The sequence below is a fragment of the Cherax quadricarinatus genome, chromosome 81 (genome assembly GCF_038502225.1).
Source record: "Cherax quadricarinatus isolate ZL_2023a chromosome 81, ASM3850222v1, whole genome shotgun sequence".
In the NCBI taxonomy this organism is placed as follows: Eukaryota; Metazoa; Arthropoda; class Malacostraca; order Decapoda; family Parastacidae; genus Cherax; species Cherax quadricarinatus.
The window spans coordinates 10,367,507-10,389,789 of NC_091372.1; the positions used below are offsets into that span (position 1 = coordinate 10,367,507).

Consider the following 22,283-nt stretch of genomic DNA (forward strand, 5'->3'; position numbering starts at 1 on the left):
GAAACGAGTCTCTCAGGCGTTTGTTTTGATATTGTGGCTAGCAATTGAGCCTAGTAGCTGTGAAACGAGTCTCTCAGGCGTTTGTTTTGATATTGTGGCTAGCAGTTGAGCTTAACAGCTGTGAAACGAGTCTCTCAGGCGTTTGTTTTGATATTGTGGCTAGCAATTGAGCCTAACAGCTGTGATAAAATAAATATAGGTGTAAAATGAAGCCTAACACAAACACACGGGGGCCAGGATCTATGACTCAACTCTTTGCAAGACATGGGTCTTAGGGTGAGCATACTACCGAACATCTCACCTGAATCACAAAGATCAACCTAATAACCCAGAGAGGGACTGATCACCTCAAACTACTACCTCCGTCTTCCACCGTCTCCAGTATTATGCTTTGTATTGGATTAATTAATGTACCCATTGGTGGGCAAAACGTCTTCACAACAGATACCCAAGTGTTGCCCACGCGTCTCAGTCATCAACTTCAATTAAAGTGTGTATTTAGAACATTCGTTGTGGTTTGTGGTGTCAGTGTTTGTCTTGATTCACATTCTAGTAACGTAGGTGTTTGAATGTTGCCTTTATATACATATTGATATTTGTAAGAACATTTACGTGGCCTCTCATTCTCTGTCACTGATACTCTTGTCTCTGATACCCCGTCTCTGATACCCCGTCTCTGATACCCCGTCTCTGATACCCCGTCTCTGATACCCCGTCTCTGATACCCCGTCTCTGATACCCCGTCTCTGATACCCCGTCTCTGATACCCCGTCTCTGATACCCCGTCTCTGATACACCGTCTCTGATACACCGTCTCTGATACCCCGTCTCTGATACCCCGTCTCTGATACCCCGTCTCTGATACCCCGTCTCTGATACCCCGTCTCTGATACACCGTCTCTGATACACCGTCTCTGATACCCCGTCTCTGATACACCGTCTCTGATACACCGTCTCTGATACACCGTCTCTGATACCCCGTCTCTGATACCCCGTCTCTGATACCCCGTCTCTGATACCCCGTCTCTGATACCCCGTCTCTGATACCCCGTCTCTGATACCCCGTCTCTGATACCCCGTCTCTGATACCCCGTCTCTGATACCCCGTCTCTGATACCCCGTCTCTGATACACCGTTTCTGATACCCCGTCTCTGACACCCCGTCTCTGACACCCTGTCTCTGACACCCTGTCTCTGATACACCGTCTCTGATACCCCGTCTTTGACACCCCGTCTCTGATACCCCGTCTACACAACTGTATATTTCGTTGTATCTCCCTATACTCAGATTGTGAACATCAGGGGACCCAGGACTGACCCCTGAGGGACGCCACTTGTGCCAAGTCCCCATTCTGATTTCTCCCCATATATGCAGTCTCACTCTTCCTTCCACCCTTGAACTTCTCCCCTTATAATCTGTTATATTCTACACTGCTACCTTCCTACACTGTTTGTATGACTTACATTCTAAATACAGGATGGTGGTACCTCCCTGGATGGTGGTACCTCCCTGGATGGTGGTACCTCCCTGGATGGTTGTACCTCCCTGGATGGTTGTACCTCCCTGGATGGTGGTACCTCCCTGGATGGTAGTACCTCCCTGGATGGTTGTACCTCCCTGAATGGTTGTACCTCCCTGAATGGTAGTACCTCCCTGGATGGTAGTACCTCCCTGGGTGGTTGTACCTCCCTGGATGGTTGTACCTCCCTGTACCTCCCTGAATGGATGGTTGTACCTCCCTGGATGGTTGTACCTCCCTGGATGGTTGTACCTCCCTGGATGGTGGGATGGTTGTACCTTGGTTGTACCTCCCTGAATGGTTGTACCTCCCTGGATGGTTGTACCTCCCTGGATGGTTGTACCTCCCTGGGTGGTTGTACCTCCCTGGATGGTTGTACCTCCCTGGATGGTTGTACCTCCCTGGATGGTGGTTGTCTACCAGCCTACTGCTCCTGTTGTTAGATACATCAATGGTTTATAATTTTTCAGTCGTCTTTTTTAAACCACAAAATAATCGAGAATGCCAGCATGTTTTAATTAAAACAACTTATGTGGGGGGGCTCTCGCCACCTTCTGGGGGTCGCGGACCCTTGGTTGAGAAACAATTTTGAAGGTGGTAGTGCTGGTAGCGGGGGAGGGGAGGTACAAGTGGGGGTCTGTAGTGAGTGTTGGTAGTAGTGGTAGGTGGTGATGGTAGTAGTGGTAGGTGGTGATGGTAGTAGTGGCAGGTGATGGTAGTAGTAGTGGCAGGTGATGGTAGTAGTAGTGGTAGGTGATGGTAGTAGTAGTGGTAGGTGATGGTAGTAGTGGTAGGTGGTGATGGTAGTAGTGGCAGGTGATGGTAGTAGTAGTGGTAGGTGATGGTAGTAGTAGTGGTAGGTGATGGTAGTAGTAGTAGGTGGTGATGGTAGTAGTAGTGGTAGGTGGTGATGGTAGTAGTGGTAGGTGGTGATGGTAGTAGTGGCAGGTGATGGTAGTAGTGGCAGGTGATGGTAGTAGTGGCAGGTGATGGTAGTAGTGGCAGGTGATGGTAGTAGTAGTGGTAGGTGATGGTAGTAGTAGTGGTAGGTGATGGTAGTAGTGGTAGGTGATGGTAGTAGTGGTAGGTGGTGATGGTAGTAGTGGCAGGTGATGGTAGTAGTGGCAGGTGATGGTAGTAGTGGCAGGTGATGGTAGTAGTAGTGGTAGGTGATGGTAGTAGTAGTAGGTGGTGATGGTAGTAGTAGTGGTAGGTGGTGATGGTAGTAGTAGTGGTAGGTGGTGATGGTAGTAGTGGTAGGTGGTGATGGTAGTAGTGGTAGGTGGTGATGGTAGTAGTGGTAGGTGGTGATGGTAGTAGTGGTAGGTGGTGATGGTAGTAGTGGCAGGTGGTGATGGTAGTAGTGGTAGGTGGTGATGGTAGTAGTGGCAGGTGATGGTAGTAGTAGTGGCAGGTGATGGTAGTAGTAGTGGTAGGTGATGGTAGTAGTAGTAGGTGGTGATGGTAGTAGTAGTGGTAGGTGGTGATGGTAGTAGTAGTGGTAGGTGGTGATGGTAGTAGTGGTAGGTGGTGATGGTAGTAGTAGTGGTAGGTGGTGATGGTAGTAGTAGTGGTAGGTGGTGATGGTAGTAGTGGTAGGTGGTGATGGTAGTAGTAGTGGTAGGTGGTGATGGTAGTAGTAGTGGTAGGTGGTGATGGCAGTAGTAGTAGTTGGTGATGGTAGTAGTGGTATGTGGTGATGGTAGCAGTAGTGGTGGTAGAGGTCAGTGATGGTAGTAGTAGTGGTGGTAGAGGTCAGTGATGGTAGTAGTAGTGGTGGTAGAGGTCAGTGATGGTAGTAGTAGTGGTGGTAGAGGTCAGTGATGGTAGTAGTAGTAGTGGTGGTAGATGTCAGTGATGGTAGTAGTAGTGGTGGTAGAGGTCAGTGATGGAAGTAGTAGTGGTGGTAGAGGTCAGTGATGGTAGTAGTAGTGGTGGTAGAGGTCAGTGATGGAAGTAGTAGTGGTGGTAGAGGTCAGTGATGGTGGTAGTAGTTAGTGAAAGTGGTGGTAGTGGTGAAAGTAGTGCTGGTAGGAGGTGTAGGAATGAATCACATTAATCGTGAATATGCAAGACTAATGGCGAACGAAGAATGAAAAAAAATCAAGTCTGACCCTCAAGAAGGGTGATCCAAAACCCTGAATAAGATCCCCTAGGATCTTATTCAGGGAGCATAAAAACATGAGGCTAATAGTCACTTACAGTGACTATTGAACTTATGTTAATGGTCACTGTATGTTCTTATGCTCTACGTTGGAATCAATTATCCTACCTAACTTTGTGTCATCGGCAAATTTGCTCATATCACTAGTAATTCCCTCATCAAGATCATTGATATATATTATAAACAACAACGGGCCCAAGACTGATCCTTGTGGAACGCCACTTGTTACAGATCCCCACTCGGATTTAACCCCATTTATGCACACTCTCTGCTTCCTGTCTGTGAGCCATGACTCGATCCACGAAAGCACTTTTCCCTCAGTGCCATGAGCTGCCACTTTCTTTAACAGTCAAATATCAAATTCTTTACCGTGATCAACAGCCTCAAAAGCTTTACTGAAGAAAGTTAATAAATTAGTTAGACAAGACCGGCCTCTTGTGAATCCATGCTGAGTATCATTAATCAAGCTATGCTTATCGAGATGGCTTCTTATAATCTCAGCTATAATTGACTCTAGTAATTTGCCTACAATTGAGGTCAGGCTTATTGGGCGGTAATTTGACGGTAACGACTTGTCCCCTGTTTTAAAAATAGGAATTACATTAGCCATCTTCCACATATCAGACACTACACCTGTTTGAAGAGATAAATTAAAAATATTAATTAATGGTTCTCAGAGTTCCATTTTGCATTCCTTAAGAACCCTTGAAAAAACCTCATCAGGACCCGGCGACTTATTTTGCTTCAGTCGGTCTATCTGCTTCACAACCATCTCACTAGTGACTGTGATGTTACATAATTTATCTTCTTCAGGTCCACTATAAAAATTAATTACTGGGATACTGTTAGTGTCTTCCTGTGTAAAAACCGAGAGAAAATAATTATTTAAAATCGAGCACATTTCATTCTCTTTCTCAGTAAGATGCCCATAGTTATTTTTAAGGGGACCTATCTTATCTCTAACTTTTGTTCTATACACCTGGAAAAAACGTTTTGGGTTAGTTTTCGAATCCCTAGCAACTTTAATTTCATAGTCCCTTTTAGCTTTTCTTATCCCCTTTTTAACGTCCCTCTTAATGTCAATATACTGAGTCATAAGATGACTCTCACCTCTTTTGATACGTTTATAAATTCCTTTCTTCTCTCCTAAAAGATATCTGAGCCTATTATTCATCCATTTTGGGTCATTTATATTCTATCTAATTTCTTCATATGGGATAAATGTTCTTTGGACAGCATGTATAGTGTTCAGAAAGCTGTCATGTTGATAGCTCTCTTCGTTACCCCAGTCCAGAGATGATAAGTGTTCTCTAAGCCCATTGTAATCTGCTAAGCAAAGTTGATGTAATCAGTCCATCAACCTTGGAGAAAAAGAATTTGAGGTGGTCAGTCCCTCAGCCTGGAGAAGAGCTCAGCTTCACGGTCTGGAACAAGGTGGTCAGTTCCTCAGCCTGGAGAAGAGCTCAGCTTCACGGTCTGGAACAAGGTGGTCAGTTCCTCAGCCTGGAGAAGAATTCAGCTTCACGGTCTGGAACAATATGAGGCTGAAGCATAAGAACCGAGTCTTAAATACTGTTGAAGGTGAGGTGGAAGATCTGGAAGACGATGTAGGGGACGGGATGTGATCGAAATCCTTTTGGTCTTCAACCATTCTCCTCTGTACTGGACTGATGTAGCCACTGTCTAATTCATCATCATCCCGCCGGTTCTCTGAACCATTTGCTAGATACCTGGATGTTGCACGTCATTCACAGGTGTATTGACCTCTTTCAGGGTCTAGGGTGTTGCATACACAAGTGTTGTGGCAGCCCTCGGGTGCCTCTGTCGTTCGTGGCTGGAATACGGTAAGCTACTGAAGGCGGATTAACTTCAAGAACCAGACTTCACCAGTAGTGGTTCTTGGAGCGTGGGTGCGCATGCTGCGGACTTCACTGCGCACAAGCCACATACACACACACACACACACACACACACACACACACACACACACACACACACACACACATAGCGCACTATCGTAATGATGTTGGTAGGATTACCGACAATGTAAAAGGGCGCATGTGCAACTGATTGCGGCAACGTTTCGCTCTCCAGGAGCTTTGTCAAGCCGTAACTTTACAAACATCCAAGACTGATCGACTGAACAAATCGACTCCAGGCTGAGTGACTGATTACCTCAAACTATTACTACCCCTGTGTCTCCACCGTTCTTCTTTGTACTGGACTGAAGAAGCCACTCCCTGCCGAAACGTTTCCACGACATACCCAAGTGTTGGTCTAAACCTTGGTTACAGATACCGACAACTTACCGGCATCTGTTACCAGGTAAACTCCAGGTATAGTGTCTAGACATGTCTTAACCAGACCCAAGTGTCTGCACATGTGTCTTAACCAGTCCCAAGTGTCTGCACATGTGTCTTAACCAGACCCAAGTGTCTGCACATGTGTCTTAACCAGACCCAAGTGTCTGCACATGTGTCTTAACCAGACCCAAGTGTCTGCACATGTGTCTTAACCAGACCCAAGTGTCTGCACATGTGTCTTAACCAGACCCAAGTGTCTGCACATGTGTCTTAACCAGACCCAAGTGTCTGCACATGTGTCTTAACCAGACCCAAGTGTCTGCACATGTGTCTTAACCAGACCCAAGTGTCTGCACATGTGTCTTAACCAGTCCCAAGTGTCTGCACATGTGTCTTAACCAGACCCAAGTGTCTGGACATGTGTCTTAACCAGACCCAAATGTCTGGACATGTGTCTTAACCAGACCCAAGTGTCTGCACATGTGTCTTAACCAGACCCAAATGTCTGCACATGTGTCTTAACCAGACCCAAGTGTCTGCACATGTGTCTTAACCAGACCCAAGTGTCTGCACATGTGTCTTAACCAGACCCAAGTGTCTGCACATGTGTCTTAACCAGACCCAAGTGTCTGCACATGTGTCTTAACCAGACCCAAGTGTCTGCACATGTGTCTTAACCAGACCCAAATGTCTGCACATGTGTCTTAACCAGACCCAAATATCTGCACATGTGTCTTAACCAGACCCAAATGTCTGCACATGTGTCTTAACCAGACCCAAATATCTGCACATGTGTCTTAACCAGACCCAAATGTCTGCACATGTGTCTTAACCAGACCCAAATATCTGCACATGTGTCTTAACCAGACCCAAATGTCTGCACATGTGTCTTAACCAGACCCAAATATCTGCACATGTGTCTTAACCAGACCCAAATGTCTGCACATGTGTCTTAACCAGACCCAAATGTCTGCACATGTGTCTTAACCAGACCCAAATATCTGCACATGTGTCTTAACCAGACCCAAATATCTGCACATGTGTCTTAACCAGACCCAAATATCTGCACATGTGTCTTAACCAGACCCAAATATCTGCACATGTGTCTTAACCAGACCCAAGTGTCTGCACATGTGTCTTAACCAGACCCAAATGTCTGCACATGTGTCTTAACCAGACCCAAATATCTGCACATGTGTCTTAACCAGACCCAAATGTCTGCACATGTGTCTTAACCAGACCCAAATGTCTGCACATGTGTCTTAACCAGACCCAAATGTCTGCACATGTGTCTTAACCAGACCCAAATGTCTGCACATGTGTCTTAACCAGACCCAAATATCTGCACATGTGTCTTAACCAGACCCAAATGTCTGCACATGTGTCTTAACCAGACCCAAATATCTGCACATGTGTCTTAACCAGACCCAAATGTCTGCACATGTGTCTTAACCAGACCCAAGTGTCTGCACATGTGTCTTAACCAGTCCCAAGTGTCTGCACATGTGTCTTAACCAGACCCAAGTGTCTGCACATGTGTCTAATTTATCAACTTGTCGGTTCATAAACCATTTACGTACTTATGAACATAGATGGTATTCAATAAAGCAGACATACAGAGCTGCAGACATACATAACTACAGAACTGCAGACAGAGAGAACAGACAGAGAACTGCAGACAGAACAGGCATAGAGAACTGCAGACATGGAGAACTGCAGACAGAGAGAACAGACATAGAGAACTGCAGACAGAGAGAACAGACATAGAGAACTGCAGACAGAGAGAACAGACATAGAGAACTGCAGACAGAGAGAACAGAGAACTGCAGACAGAGAGAACAGAGAACTGCAGACAGAGAGAACAGAGAACTGCAGACAGAGAGAACAGAGAACTGCAGACAGAGAGAACAGACATAGAGAACTGCAGACAGAGAGAACAGACAGAGAACTGCAGACAGAGAGAACAGACATAGAGAACTGCAGACAGAGAGAACAGAGAACTGCAGACAGAGAGAACAGAGAACTGCAGACAGAGAGAACAGACAGAGAGAACAGACATAGAGAACTGCAGACAGAGAGAACAGACATAGAGAACTGCAGACAGAACAGACATAGAGAACTGCAGACAGAGAGAACAGAGAACTAGTTCCTTCAAGACTTAACGACGCAGTTTTGAATAAGTAACTGAAGAAACCTGTGATGCGGGCGAAACGTCTCACCAGTATAGAAACTCAAGTATTTTACGTGTGTGTTATTCATCGTGCATTGCCAGGGTCATCACAACCTGCTTGATCTCTGCTGCAGCAGTATTTTCAAGTAAGGTGGTCAAAGGCAGGAAGGTCGTCGCCCTCTGCTGTTGACACAGAAGTTTGAGTCTTAGTGTTACACTCAAGCCACCACACACACACACACACACACACACACACACACAGTAGGAAAAAAAACACACACAGGAAAACATACACACACACACAGTAGGAAAACACACACACACACATACACAAACACACACACACGCACACACACAGTAGGAAAACACACACACACACACACACACACACACACACACAGTAGGAAAAAAAACACACACAGGAAAACATACACACACACACAGTAGGAAAACACACACACACACACACAGTAGGAAAACACACACACACAAAAGAAAACACACACATACACAAACACACACACACGCACACACACAGTAGGAAAACACACACACACACACACACACACACACACACACACACACACACACACACACACACAGTAGGAAAACACACACACACACACACACACACACACAGTAGGAAAACACACACACTGTGGCATGCAAAGAGTACGTAACCTTTATTCGGCGCATGTACACACCCTCATTTACATCTCCCCCAACCAGCGAACCAAGTGACTGAGGGTTGACGATGGGGCCCCGTCGTTCAATCAGTACCCAGGTTCCAGCCAATGAGAAGATGGTTTTGGCAATCGCAGAGGTTATGTGGGTACCACTCTCCTGTCTGCCCTTGCCATTCCCATTCTAGAGCTGGTTGAAGCACGGTCTGCTCTCTAGTGGCTTTTATTCTGCCTTGCTTACCGTGGAGTGCACTGATACCTATTGCTGTACATAGTGTATATAGTGTACATACTTCTGTTCTAAATTGGTGAAGGATAATATAAGTCAAAAGTTTTCTGCTGAGTTTATTTTGCTCCCTTTACACCCAGGATAACAGGCCATTTGGACTCCTGGGTTGTAATATGGGGGCCTGTCCGGGAGCTGGAGCTGGACTTAGAGAAAGGGTTGAGCCTAGGGTGAAGGTGGAAGCAGGAACATTGTGTAGCTTGCTGTCTGGCATTGCATTTAGCTTTGCCAATGCTTTACAAACTTTGCATGTCAGTTGCTTTGCTATGGTCAGCCTTGCTATTGTGAGATCGTTCAACAGCTCACTACTAGCCTGTTCGGTGTGAAGATTTCACAGTCAGCTTTGCTATTGCATATCCACCTTGTAAGCGTATGCGTATTCTGCAGTTGTACTGTGCATAGCTAAGCGTGTTCTGCAAATAACGTGTTACATTGGGGTATTCTGCAATCGTACTGTGCATAGCAAATAACTTATACATTGGAGTATGCCACCTAGACGAGTCAGACGTCTGGTGTCGGCATATACTCTGTTTAACCTAAGTTGTCCCTACAGCGTTGTTGGCAAATTGCTCGTTCCATTGGCATTGGTTACGAACGCACTCTCACAGCTGCGCAACTGCGTTCACTGATCACTGACAAACTTCAGGAAGAGGAGATGGCACATCAGACTCCTCCCTCTACGGGAGCTAGGGAAAAAGCTCCTATGTTCTTGCACGAGGAAGATGATACATCATCGGAGCAAAATCGTCAGTTTAGTACAGCAGGGTTGTCTCAAGGTGAGTCAGCGGCATTGGCACTTGAGCTGGCAAAAATCAATCTTGAGCAGACTAGGGAACAGAGAGCATTTGCAAAAGAAGAATTTGATAGGGAAAAAGAAAGAAGGCAGTTTTCGCATCTTGTAAATGATTTTAGCTTACAGAAAGCAGTACAGCTTGTTTCCCACTTCAATGAGGCCGAACCAGAACAATTTTTCGAAAGCTTCGAAAATCAGGCTCGAGCCTTGAGGTGGCCGGAACAGCATTGGGCATCGTTGGTTCACACAGCATTGTTTGGTAAGGAACAGTAATTTACGTCAGTGTTAAATGACACTGATTTTTCCGATTATAAAGTAGTGAAGACCACAGTGTTGAGAGCATATACTTGTATCCCAGCTAAGTATCGGAAGTTTTTTAAATTAAGCAGGCGACAGCTTGGTCAATCCCCGGTTGATTTTGTGCGACAGCAGACCAAAGCTTTTACCAGCTGGTATAAAGCAAGTGGTGCTGCTACCTTCGATGATCTTGTGCAGCTTATTCTGATTGACAACCTGCTGGAGTCTGTGGGACCAGAGGTTCGAGTCTTTCTGCAGGATCATGACTTAACCACTGCATTGGAGGCAGCCAGGTTGGCTGATACCTTTGAAATTAATCGCTCCTTGTCCGAGCGGTCCCATCTCTCTTTTCAACAGCCTGGCAGAGATCGTCAACCTTGGAGAATGAAGTGCCAGCCGGAGGGAGAACGTCTACATCAGCCAACTAAGTCACCTGGTGAGCCACGCTTCTCAACTTATGGTCCACCTGGTGAGAGACAAACTACTCAACATGGTGCATCTCGACAACAGTATCCAGAGACACACCAGCCAGAGCGACACCAGTTGCAACGTCAGCAAGGAGTTAAAGGCAAACCTGTCGTCTGCTACATGTGTAACCAAGTAGGTCACATCCGTCCCAACTGCCCCCAAAAACCCCAACCAATTGGGAAAATCTCTAATATCCCTAGTAACATGTCCTTGAAAGAAGTAGAAAAAGGGATGGCCCCTTACTACTGTCAGAGTCTTATTTCCCTTTAGGAAAACTCCAAAACAACTGAAGTCAAAACCTTTAGAAATACTGGAGCATACTGCTCACTTATAAGAAAGGGAATATTATCCCTTTCAAAGAACACTTCCTTGAATTCCTCTGTTATATTGGAAGCATTTGGAGGAGCTATATATTCTGTCCCTCTGCATAAAATTTATGTACAATGCAAATATTACACTGGGTACTTGACTGTGGGTGTATCCGAAGGGTTCCCCATGAAAGATGCCATGCTATTACTGGGTAATAACATTACCACTACTAGTGTATGCCCTGAACCCATAATGATTAATTCTTCTCTGGTGTTGGCCATAACTCGGGCAACATCCCAAGGGTTGTCTGGCGAGAATGTTGACCTATCCTTGGACGACTCCGATCTCGGAATAGCACATTGTTTTACGAGGAAAACTGGCCAGAGCCTCGTAGATCAAGTGAACAGACCCAGATCAAGCCTTCCTACTCGAAGGTTGCAGGATTGCCAGATATCTCTGTTTCCATGCCCGAGGGACTGTCCTTCCGGGAGGAACAACGAAAGGACCATTCTTTAAATTTCGCTTTTCAGGCAGCCATGGGTAAATCTTCTTTGGATCATCTGGTCAAGTATGGACTTAAAAATGACTATTTGATCTGCACTGAGACTGGTAAGGAGATAGAGGGCCGGCAACTGTCTGACAGGTTAGTGGTTCCAACAAAGTTTAGACCTCAAATATTGAATATAGCTCATAATACTTCATTAGGAGGTCACTTAGGAATTACTAAAACCTTGTATAGAATCACAAAAGAATTTTATTGGCCAAAATTAAAGCAGGATGTGAAGAATCATATCCGGTGTTGCCGAGAATGTCAGCAAGTAGGGAAACCTGGACATTCCATTAAACCTGCACCTCTTCAATCTATACCTGCTGATGGAGAACCTTTTGCAGATTTAATTATAGATTGTGTAGGTCCACTACCTAGGTCAAAGTCGGGAAATCAGTATTTATTTACCATTATGGATAGAGTAACTAGATACCCTGAAGCAATTCCCATGCGCAGTATTAATACTAAAGCAATTCTTAAAACTTTGACTAGATTTATTTCTTGTTTTGGCATTCCTAAAACTATTCAAAGTGATCAAGGAACTAACTTCACTGCCAAAGCATTCAGGGAAGCATTAACTAGGTTAGGGATAATCCAAAACTTATCCACTGCCTATCATCCTCAGTCCCAAGGCGCCTTGGAAAGATTCCATCAGACGTTAAAAACCATGATGAGAACTTTTTGCATGCATTTTCCTACAGACTGGGATGAATCACTACCTTTGTTACTGTTCTCAGTGCGAGAAACGGCGCAAGAGTCTACCGGGTATAGTCCGTTTGAGCTGATCTTTGGGCACAATGTACGAGGTCCTCTTCGGGTGGTCAAAGAAGGATGGATGGGAGAAGTCGTTAGCTCAGCACTCTACAACCCTTCTTCAAGTTTGCAGGTGGCACGTCAGTTAGCCAAGACTAACCTAAAGGCAGTTCAAAATAAGATGAAACAGAGGCATGAGAGAAATGCACAATTCCGCTCCTTCCATCCAGGAGACAAGTTGTTGGTACAGGAACCTATACCTGGCCACACCTTGAAAGCTAGATTTACGGGACCTATGCAAATTGTAAGTAAATTATCTGATGTAAATTATGTGGTAGCTCCCCTTGATAAGACCTCAAAAACTAAAACTTACCACATTAATCAATTAAAATCTTTTCATACACCAGATAAAGTCCCAGTAATGACTCTGTCCTCTTCCTCTGAGGACGACTCTGACTCTTTGCACTCTATTTCTGAAATTAATGTTAAAATTCCAAACTCTGTCCTCCTCAAGGATCCTAGCCCTTTAATGGTGGGGTTATCTGAAACTCAAGCAACAAGTTTAACTGCACTTCTACAGTCATACCCTGATATTTTTTCGGATGTGCCGAAAAAATGTACGTTAGGTTATCATGATGTAGACGTGAGAAACTCTAAACCTATTAAACTCTCCCCCTACAGAGCTAATCCTGAAAAGCAGAGGCTACTTCAGCAGGAAGTAGAATTTCTGTTAGAGCATGGGTTAGTGGAGGAGGAGTCTAGTCCATGGGTTTCACCGTGCATCCTTGTGAAAAAAGCTGATGGAGGGTTTCATATGTGTACAGACTACCGTAAGGTGAATAAGGTCACAATTACAGATGCTTACCCTCTTCCTCGTCTGGATGACGTAATCGACTTTGTGGGTAAGGCTACTTTTGTGTCCAAGTTAGATCTCCTTAAAGGTTACTATCAGGCACCTTTGACGGATAAGGCGAAGGAAATCTCTGCCTTCGTAATTCCAGGTCATTATCAATATACAGTTACCCCCTTCGGAATGAAAAACTCCCCCTCTTCATTCCAGAAACTTATCCATCAGGCTATTAAAGGACTTGAAGGCACGGCAGCGTACCTGGATGATATTGTTGTGGTGTCTGATACTTGGGATCAACATCTATTTAGGCTTAAGATTCTTTTTGAGACCTTTCAGAGTTCTCATTTAACTGTTAATTTATCTAAGTCTTCCTTTGGCCAGGCCACTGTCACTTTTCTAGGCCATGAAGTAGGTAGTGGCAAAGTTGCTCCTAAACTTGCTAAAGTTCTTGCTATTAAAGATTATCCAGTTCCACATGATAGGAAATCTCTTCAACGTTTCCTAGGCATGATAGGATTTTACAGAAGATTCTGTAAGAATTTCTCAGATATTGTAGCCCCTCTTACCTCTCTTACCAGTCACAAAGTTCCCTTTATTTGGACTTCAGTTTCTCAAGGTGCTTTTGATAAAACAAAAAGATTATTGTGCACTGCACGCATTCTTTTGTATCCAGATTTCTCCAAACCTTTCTCATTACAGGTTGATGCTTGTGAGTCTGGGGTTGGGGCAGTGCAGTTGCAAAACGGGGACGAGGAGTTGCAGCCTGTAGCCTACTTCTCAGCCAAGTTTCAGCCGCATCAGAGGGCTTACTCTACCATTGAAAAAGAAGCCCTCGCGCTGGTACTGGCTTTGGAGCACTTTGATGTTTACGTGGGACAGACTTAGCAGGTGGTCACTGTCTACAGTGATCACAATCCTCTAGTATATCTCCAAGCCATGAAGAACCACAACACAAGGCTTATGAGGTGGACGTTGAGACTGTAACCATATTGTTTGAAAATTGTACATATTGCCGGCAAAGAAAATATGTTGGCAGACTCTTTATCAAGAGTTTAACAATATTATTTATAATAATTATATATTAGATTAGGATGTGTTAGGTTACTTGTGGTAACCCCTTCCAAGCTCTTTTTTTTAATCCCCTGGTGTGTTTTTTTTTTTTTAGTGAGGGGATGCAGGCTACCGTCCACTTGTGTCTTGGACCTAAGCTAGCCCGACTGATGTCTCGCTCTGAGTTTAGGGTTTGGCTTTTTGTCACGAGAAAAGCTGAGCTCTAAGAGTTGGATGGTTGAGAGGAAAGGCGGTCCCATTATTTTGTGCCATGGCGGCACAGTTACCACTGGGAGGTGGCAGCCTAATCCTGAGCCTTCTCGGGGTGGGGGTGTGGCATGCCAAGAGTACGTAACCTTTATTCGGCGCATGTACACACCCTCATTTACAGGCTATCTCCCCCAACCAGCGAACCAGGTGACTGAGAGTTGACGATGGGGCCCCGTCGTTCAACTAGTACCCAGGTTCCAGCCAATGAGAAGATGATTTTGGCAATCGCAGATGTTATGTGGGTACCACTCTCCTGTCTGCCCTTGTCATTCCCATTCTAGAGCTGGTTGAAGCACGGTCTGCTCTCTAGTGGCTTTTATTCTGCCTTGCTTACCGTGGAGTGCACTGATACCTATTGCTGTACATAGTGTATATAGTGTACATACTTCTGTTCTATATTGGTGAAGGATAATATAAGTCAAAAGTTTTCTGCTGTGTTTATTTTGCTCCCTTTACACCCAGGATAACAGGCCATTTGGACTCCTGGGTTGTAATACACACACACACACACACACACACACACACACACACACACACAGTAGGAAAACACACACACACACACACAGTAGGAAAACACACACACACACAGTAGGAAAACACACACACAGAGTAGGAAAACACACACACACACACACCATCACACACACACCAACACACACACACACACCATCACACACACACCATCACACACACCAACACACACATACACACACACACACCATCACACACACACATACATACACACACACACACACACACACGGACCTGGATAGACTGCAAGCCTGGTCCAGCACCTGGCTCCTGGAGTTCAACCCCACCAAGTGCAAAGTCGTGAAGACTGAGGAAGGTCAAAGAAGACCACAGACGGAGTACAGTCTAGGGGGCCAAAGACTACAAACCTCACTCAAGGAAAAGGATCTTGGGGTGAGTATAACACCGAGCACATCTCCTAAAGCGCACATCAGCCAAATAACTGCTGCAGCATATGGGCGCCTAGCAAACCTCAGAACAGCATTCCAACATCTTAATAAGTAATCGTTCAAGACACTGTACACCGTGTACGTCAGGCCCATATTGGAGTATGCAGCACCAGTTTGGAACCCACACCTTGTCAAGCACGTCAATAAAGTACAGAAAACTCTGGTAACAAGCAGGAGAGTTATAAACAGAGACGACGCGAGTGCGCAGCCCCAACACACAGCCCACACCTGGTTACCCACTTAATCCTAAGACTGACAAGAGATTAATAACTTTATGCAAATATCGCGAACAACTGATACTAGATGCAATACAACCACGGGGAAGGGGGGGGGGAGTTGAATGGTAGCTCTAGGCCTTTCGAGTTGCAATCAACACATCAGCAACTTGCAATGTTGCAGGAAACAGAAAGTCTGAGCAGATATGATCAAAGTGCCTTTGAAAAGGCACTTCCTCTTATCACATCGATGTTACACAAAAGGCTCTCCTCTTCTCTGCAACACTGCAAGCTCTTGATGTGTTGATTGCAACACAAAAGGCCTGGAGCTATCATTCAACTCCCCTCCCCCCTCTGGATGTTTTGCATGATCCTTAATATTAATGAGAACACTGATTTAAATTATCTACGCACCTTTACTATCACTATCTGACTATGATAGTATTTACAGGTTTGACCTAGTTATATCTCATTATTTTACTACCAATAGTTGACTATTACTCTTGAAATAGTGGACCACTGGGCTGCCTCGACCACTAGTCTGTGACTTGACAAGATGTTGACGTTACCTCCTTCACTACGTCTTCTACCTTCACTACGTCTTCTACCTTCACTACGTCTCCTACCTTCACTACGTCTTCTACCTTCACTACGTCTCCTGCCTTCACTACGTATTCTACCTTCACTACGTCTTCTACCTTCACTACGTCTTCTACCTTCACTACGTCTTCTACCTTCACTACGTCTTCTACCTTCACTACGTCTTCTACCTTCACTACGTCTTCTACCTTCACTACGTCTTCTACCTTCACTACGTCTTCTACCTTCACTACGTCTTCTACCTTCACTACGTCTCCTGCCTTCACTACGTCTCCTACCTTCATTACGTCTCCTACCTTCACTACGTCTCCTACCTTCATTACGTCTCCTACCTTCACTACGTCTTCTACCTTCACTACGTCTCCTACCTTCACTACGTCACTTCCACCTTCACTACGTCACTTCCACCTTCACTACGTCACTTCCACCTTCACTACGTCACTTCCACCTTCACTACGTCACTTCCACCTTCACTACGTCACTTCCACCTTCACTACTACGTCTCCTACCTTCACTACGTCTCCTACCTTCACTACGTCTTCTACCTTCACTACGTCTTCTACCTTCACTACGTCTTCTACCTTCACTACGTCTTCTACCTTCACTACGTCTCCTACCTTCACTACGTCTCCTACCTTCACTACGTCTTCTACCTTCACTACGTCTTCTACCTTCACTACGTCTTCTACCTTCACTACGTCTCCTACCTTCACTACGTCTCCTACCTTCACTACGTCTCCTACCTTCACTACGTCTCCTACCTTCACTACGTCTCCTACCTTCACTACGTCTCCTACCTTCACTACGTCTCCTACCTTCACTACGTCTCCTACCTTCACTACGTCTTCTACCTTCCCTACCTCTCACGGAGCTGATCTCTTCTCCAAGGTTGAGGGACTGATTACATCATCTATATTTCATTACTACTCCTGCTGCCTCTATATTTGACTGAAGAAAGCCACTGTGTAGGCGAAACATTGCATCAATAAAGGAACCCAACTGTTGCACATGTGCATTAATCTTCATATTTCTTGTCCTCGTACTAACCCCCCATCTTCTACTACTACCACTACGTCTACCACTACATTTCTACTACTGTTGCTACTACTATTACTATCGTCTCCCTTCAATCTTCACTCCCTTTTCCTCTCCTGTGCTACTACTCTCCCTACATTCTACTACCACTGTTTCTACTGCTGGTATTTCGATTTCCACTTCTTTGTCTTCCTCTCTTTATCCCGTCCCTATCCTCCTCGCTTATATACACTGGCTCCCTCACTCCCCTGTGGAGTGGTTAGGTGTTCAACACACGTCCAGAGAATGTCCTGAGTCTTTCTGGCACTCTGGCTGCGGAGTGCCAGGAATGACTCAAATGGAATCGAGTCTTCACGACCTTGTTATAGGGCTGTCCCCTCCACAGGGCTGTAAACAGTACTACAACTGACATGAGGAAGAGTCATCGTGCCCCTGTCATAGGGCTGCCCCTGTCATAGGGCTGCCCCTGTAATAGGGCTGTAAACAATACATCTCGTGTACCAACTCCGACACTTAAGACCCGCGTTAGCAAACAATTATCCTCTTTCCTGACGAATCTTACCTGTCCTAACCTATCCTACGGGAGCCACTGCCGGGTCACAACATGCAGAAGACCCGTGTTATGACCCGTCCTGGCACACCTGCCACAGACTTGGCCACAGACCTGGCCACAGATCGGGCCGCGGGGGAGTTGATCCTCCGAAACCTTCTCCAGGTGTCTCCATGTACCTGTACTCTCTTGTGTCAATGTGACTTTGTAAACAGACCAAGTGAGAGCGAAACAACGGCAGGATACTGACTCAGAACACTACGGTGATGTAAACACAACCAGGCATATACTCACTCTTAATATCTGCAAGGCTGCAACTCTTCAGAGTCTGAAAAATAAATAATAGTCTTAAATCGTTATTGTGTTCAGAAAAGAGATACATTATATATATATAAATGTGTAATAAGATCACAGTAAACAGGTGATATCACGATATGATGTACTTACAAGCGCATTCGTGATTTTTTCATATTATCAAGGAACTGTGAAAATAATAGAACAGATGAAGGCTTATAAGGCGGGTTACACACACAAACACAGGGTCCAGGACCTGTGAATCAGCCCCTGTGACCACAATTAGGTGAGTACACACATGCACACACACAAACATTATATTTTTGATTAACATATCGGCCGTCTCCCACCAAGGCAGGGTGGCCCGAAATAGAAAAACTTTCACCATCATTCACTCCATCACTGTCTTGCCAGAAGGGCGTTTTACACTACAGTTTTTAAACTGCAACATTAACACCCCTCCTTCAGAGTGCAGGCACTGTACTTCCCATCTCCAGGACTCAAGTCTGGCCTGCTGGTTTTCCTGAACCCCTTCATAAATGTTACCATCCTTACACTCCAACAGCACGTCAAGTCCTAAAAACCGTTTGTCTCCATTCACTCCTATCAAATACGCTCACGTATGCTTGCTGGAAGTCCAAGCCCCTCGCACACAAAAATTCCTTTACCCCCTCCCTCCAACCTTTTCCAGGCCGACCCCTACCCCGCCTTCCCTCCACTACAGATTTATACACTCTCGAAGTCACTCTGTTTCGTTCCATTCTCTCTACATGTCCGAACCACCTCAACAACCCCTCCTCAGCCCCCTGGATAATAGTTTCGGTAATCCCGCACCTTCTCCTAATCTCCAAACTACGAATTCTCTGCATTATATTCACACTACACATTGCCCTCAGACATGACATCTCCACTGCCTCCAGCCTTCTCCTCGCTGCAACATTCATCACCCATGCCTCACACCCATATAAGAGTGTTGGTAACACTATACTCTCATACATTCCCCTCTTTGCTTCCACAGACAAAGTTCTTTTTCTCCACAGACTCCTAAGTGCACCACTCACCCTTTTCCCCCTCATCAATTCTATGGTTCACCTCATCCTTCATAGACTCATCTGCTGACACGTCCACTCCCAAATATCTGAATACATTCACCTCCTCCATACTCTCTCCCTAGATAAAACTTGCGATTTTGGCTTAAATAGCAATGCTCTTCTTCCCGAATAAGGCAATCGAAAATTTGTGTATGCAGTAATTTCGCAAAAATCATTCTGAACCTAACGAAAAAAGATATATATCATTGTGTTTGTTTTTTTAATGAATTATTGTAAACTTATCTAAAATATATTTAAGTGGATTAGGCTAAATTAAATTGCGCTTGTTATAATAAGGTCGGGTAAGTTATTAAAGTTTAGACACATGTGCAACATCTGGATATGTTTATTGTAGACGTTTCGCCATCCAATGGCTTTATCAATACAGATTCTAGAACATAATTAGAAGACAGTAGAACTATATACAGAAGATGAGGTAATCAGTCCCTCAGCCTTGGAGTTAGTGTTGACAGCATCGTGGTGGAGGAGAATCTGGAGCAAAGGCAAGAAGACTGGTGGTTATATAGGCGTCAGTGGATAAAGACGTGCAGCAGACGAGGGCATAAAGATATCCAGATGTTGCACATGAGTCTTAACTTTCATATTGTCGGTATTTTATACCTTTCTTGCACAACTTGTCAGACACTGCAACATCATGGAATCTTAATTCTGAGGACATGTACATAACCTTCACGACTACGACAACTGCTACTACAACTAACCCATCTCTTTGGGAAGGACCTACTTCCACTGGGGAATCCCGCCTACCAGTGACTATGTCCTCGTCTGCTACACGTCCTGATCCACTGACGCCTATATAACCGCCAGTCTTCTTGCCTTTGCTCCAGATTCTCCTCCACCACGATGCTGTGAACACTAACTCCAAGGCTGAGGGACTGATTACTTCATCTTTTGTATATAGTTCTACTGTCTTCTAATTATGTCCTAGAATCTGTATTGATAAAGTCACTGGATGGCGAAACGTCTACAATAAAGATATCCAGATGTTGCACATGTGTCTTAACTTTCATATTGTAGGTATTTTATACCTTTCTTGCACAGGTAAGTTTTCTAAGGTTCTTTTGGTACAAAATTATTAATTTTTACATTATCATAAATGAAAAAAATCTTACGAGTTTTTGCTAATTTTACCTATTTAGCAGATATGAACATTATATATATATATATATATATACATATATATATATATATATATATATATATATATATATATATATATATATATATATATATATATATATATATATATATGTGTGTGTGTGTGTGTATCCTCCAACCTACAGGATGGTAGTACCTCCCTGGATGGTTGTACCTACCTGGATGGTTGTACCTCCCTGGATGGTTGTACCTCCCTGGATGGTTGTACCTCCCTGGATGGTAGTACCTCCCTGGATGGTAGTACCTCCCTGGTTGGTTGTACCTCCCTGGATGGTAGTACCTCCCTGGATGGTAGTACCTCCCTGGATGGTTGTACCTCCCTGGATGGTTGTACCTCCCTGGATGGTGGTACCTCCCTGGATGGTGGTACCTCCCTGGATGGTGGTACCTCCCTGGATGGTTGTACCTCCCTGGATGGTAGTACCTCCCTGGATGGTAGTACCTCCCTGGATGGTGGTACCTCCCTGGATGGTTGTGCCTCCCTGGATGGTTGTACCTCCCTGGATGGTTGTACCTCCCTGGATGGTAGTACCTCCCTGGATGGTATTACCTCCCTTAATGGTAGTAACTCCCTGGATGGTTGTACCTCCCTGGATGGTTGTACCTCCCTGGTTGGTAGCACCTCCCTGGTTGGTAGCACCTCCCTGAATGGTACAACCTCCCTGGATGGTACTACCTCCCTGGATGGTAGTACCTCACTGGATGGTAGTACCTCCCTGGATGGTTGTACCTCCCTGTATGGTAGTGCCTCCCTGGATGGTACTACCTCCCTGGATGGTACTACCTCTCTGGATAGTACTACCTCCCTGGATGGTAGTACCTCCCTGGATGGTAGTACCTCCCTGGATGGTAGTACCTCCCTGGATGGTAGTACCTCCCTGGATGGTAGTACCTCCCTGGAAGGTTGTACCTTCCTGGATGGTAGTACCTCCCTGGATGGTTGTACCTCCCTGGAAGGTAGTACCTCCCTGGATGGTAGTACCTCCCTGGAAGGTTGTACCTCCCTGGATGGTAGTACCTCCCTGGATGGTAGTACCTCCCTGGATGGTAGTACCTCCCTGGAAGGTTGTACCTCCCTGGATGGTAGTACTTCCCTGGATGGTTGTACCTCCCTGGATGGTAGTACCTCCCTGGATGGTAGTACCTCCCTGGTTGGTAGTACCTCCCTGGATGGTAGTACCTCCCTGGATGGTAGTACCTCCCTGGATGGTAGTACCTCCCTGGATGGTGGTACCTCCCTGGATGGTAGCACCTCCCTGGATGGTAGCACCTCCCTGGATGGTTGTACCTCCCTGGATGGTAGTACCTCCCTGGATGGTAGTACCTCCCTGGTTGGTAGTACCTCCCTGGATGGTAGTACCTCCCTGGATGGTAGTACCTCCCTGGTTGGTAGTACCTCCCTGGATGGTAGTACCTCCCTGGATGGTAGTACCTCCCTGGATGGTAGTACCTCCCTGGATGGTGGTACCTCCCTGGATGGTAGCACCTCCCTGGATGGTGGTACCTCCCTGGATGGTAGTACCTCCCTGGATGGTAGTACCTCCCTGGATGGTAGTACCTCCCTGGATGGTAGCACCTCCCTGGATGGCTGTACCTCCCTGGATGGTGGTACCTCCCTGGATGGTGGTACCTCCCTGGATGGTGGTACCTCCCTGGATGGTTGTACCTCCCTGGATGGTTGTACCTCCCTGGATGGTGGTACCTCCCTGGATGGTGGTACCTCCCTGGATGGTGGTACCTCCCTGGATGATTGTACCTCCCTGGATGATTGTACCTCCCTGGATGGTTGTACCTCCCTGGATGGTTGTACCTCCCTGGATGGTGGTACCTACCTGGATGGTGGTACCTCCCTGGATGGTGGTACCTCCCTGGATGG

General features: G+C 45.5%; 2 protein-coding genes across 9 annotated transcripts in view; one reads left to right on the forward strand and one right to left on the reverse strand.

Annotated features, from left to right (window-relative positions):
- Nucleotides 1-22,283, forward strand: part of LOC128699828 (torsin-1B) — a 287,527-nt gene that overhangs the window by 151,492 nt on the left and 113,752 nt on the right. Inside the window, exons 2-6 of one of the 8 annotated variants that reach the window (XR_011394249.1) lie at nt 10,574-10,816; nt 11,524-11,636; nt 12,278-12,597; nt 12,975-13,195; nt 13,843-14,152. The exons of 2 other annotated variants lie outside the window; for them this stretch is intronic. Coding sequence is in view for 3 of the 6 variants with exons in the window: in XM_070102381.1 (XP_069958482.1) it covers nt 10,601-10,816; nt 13,843-14,028 (402 nt within the window). In the remaining 3 variants the exon portion in view is untranslated. Of the gene's footprint in view, nt 1-10,573; nt 10,817-11,523; nt 11,637-12,241; nt 12,598-12,974; nt 13,196-13,842; nt 14,153-22,283 lie in introns of those variants that run through there. 5 more of the 8 variants (XR_011394250.1, XM_070102382.1, XM_070102383.1 and 2 more) reach the window with 5 other exon arrangements.
- Nucleotides 1-22,283, reverse strand: part of LOC128699829 (major facilitator superfamily domain-containing protein 6) — a 229,660-nt gene that overhangs the window by 150,141 nt on the left and 57,236 nt on the right. Inside the window, exon 2 of the mRNA XM_070102378.1 lies at nt 18,138-18,171. The gene's annotated coding sequence lies outside the window, so the exon portion shown is untranslated. The remainder of the gene's footprint in view (nt 1-18,137; nt 18,172-22,283) is intronic.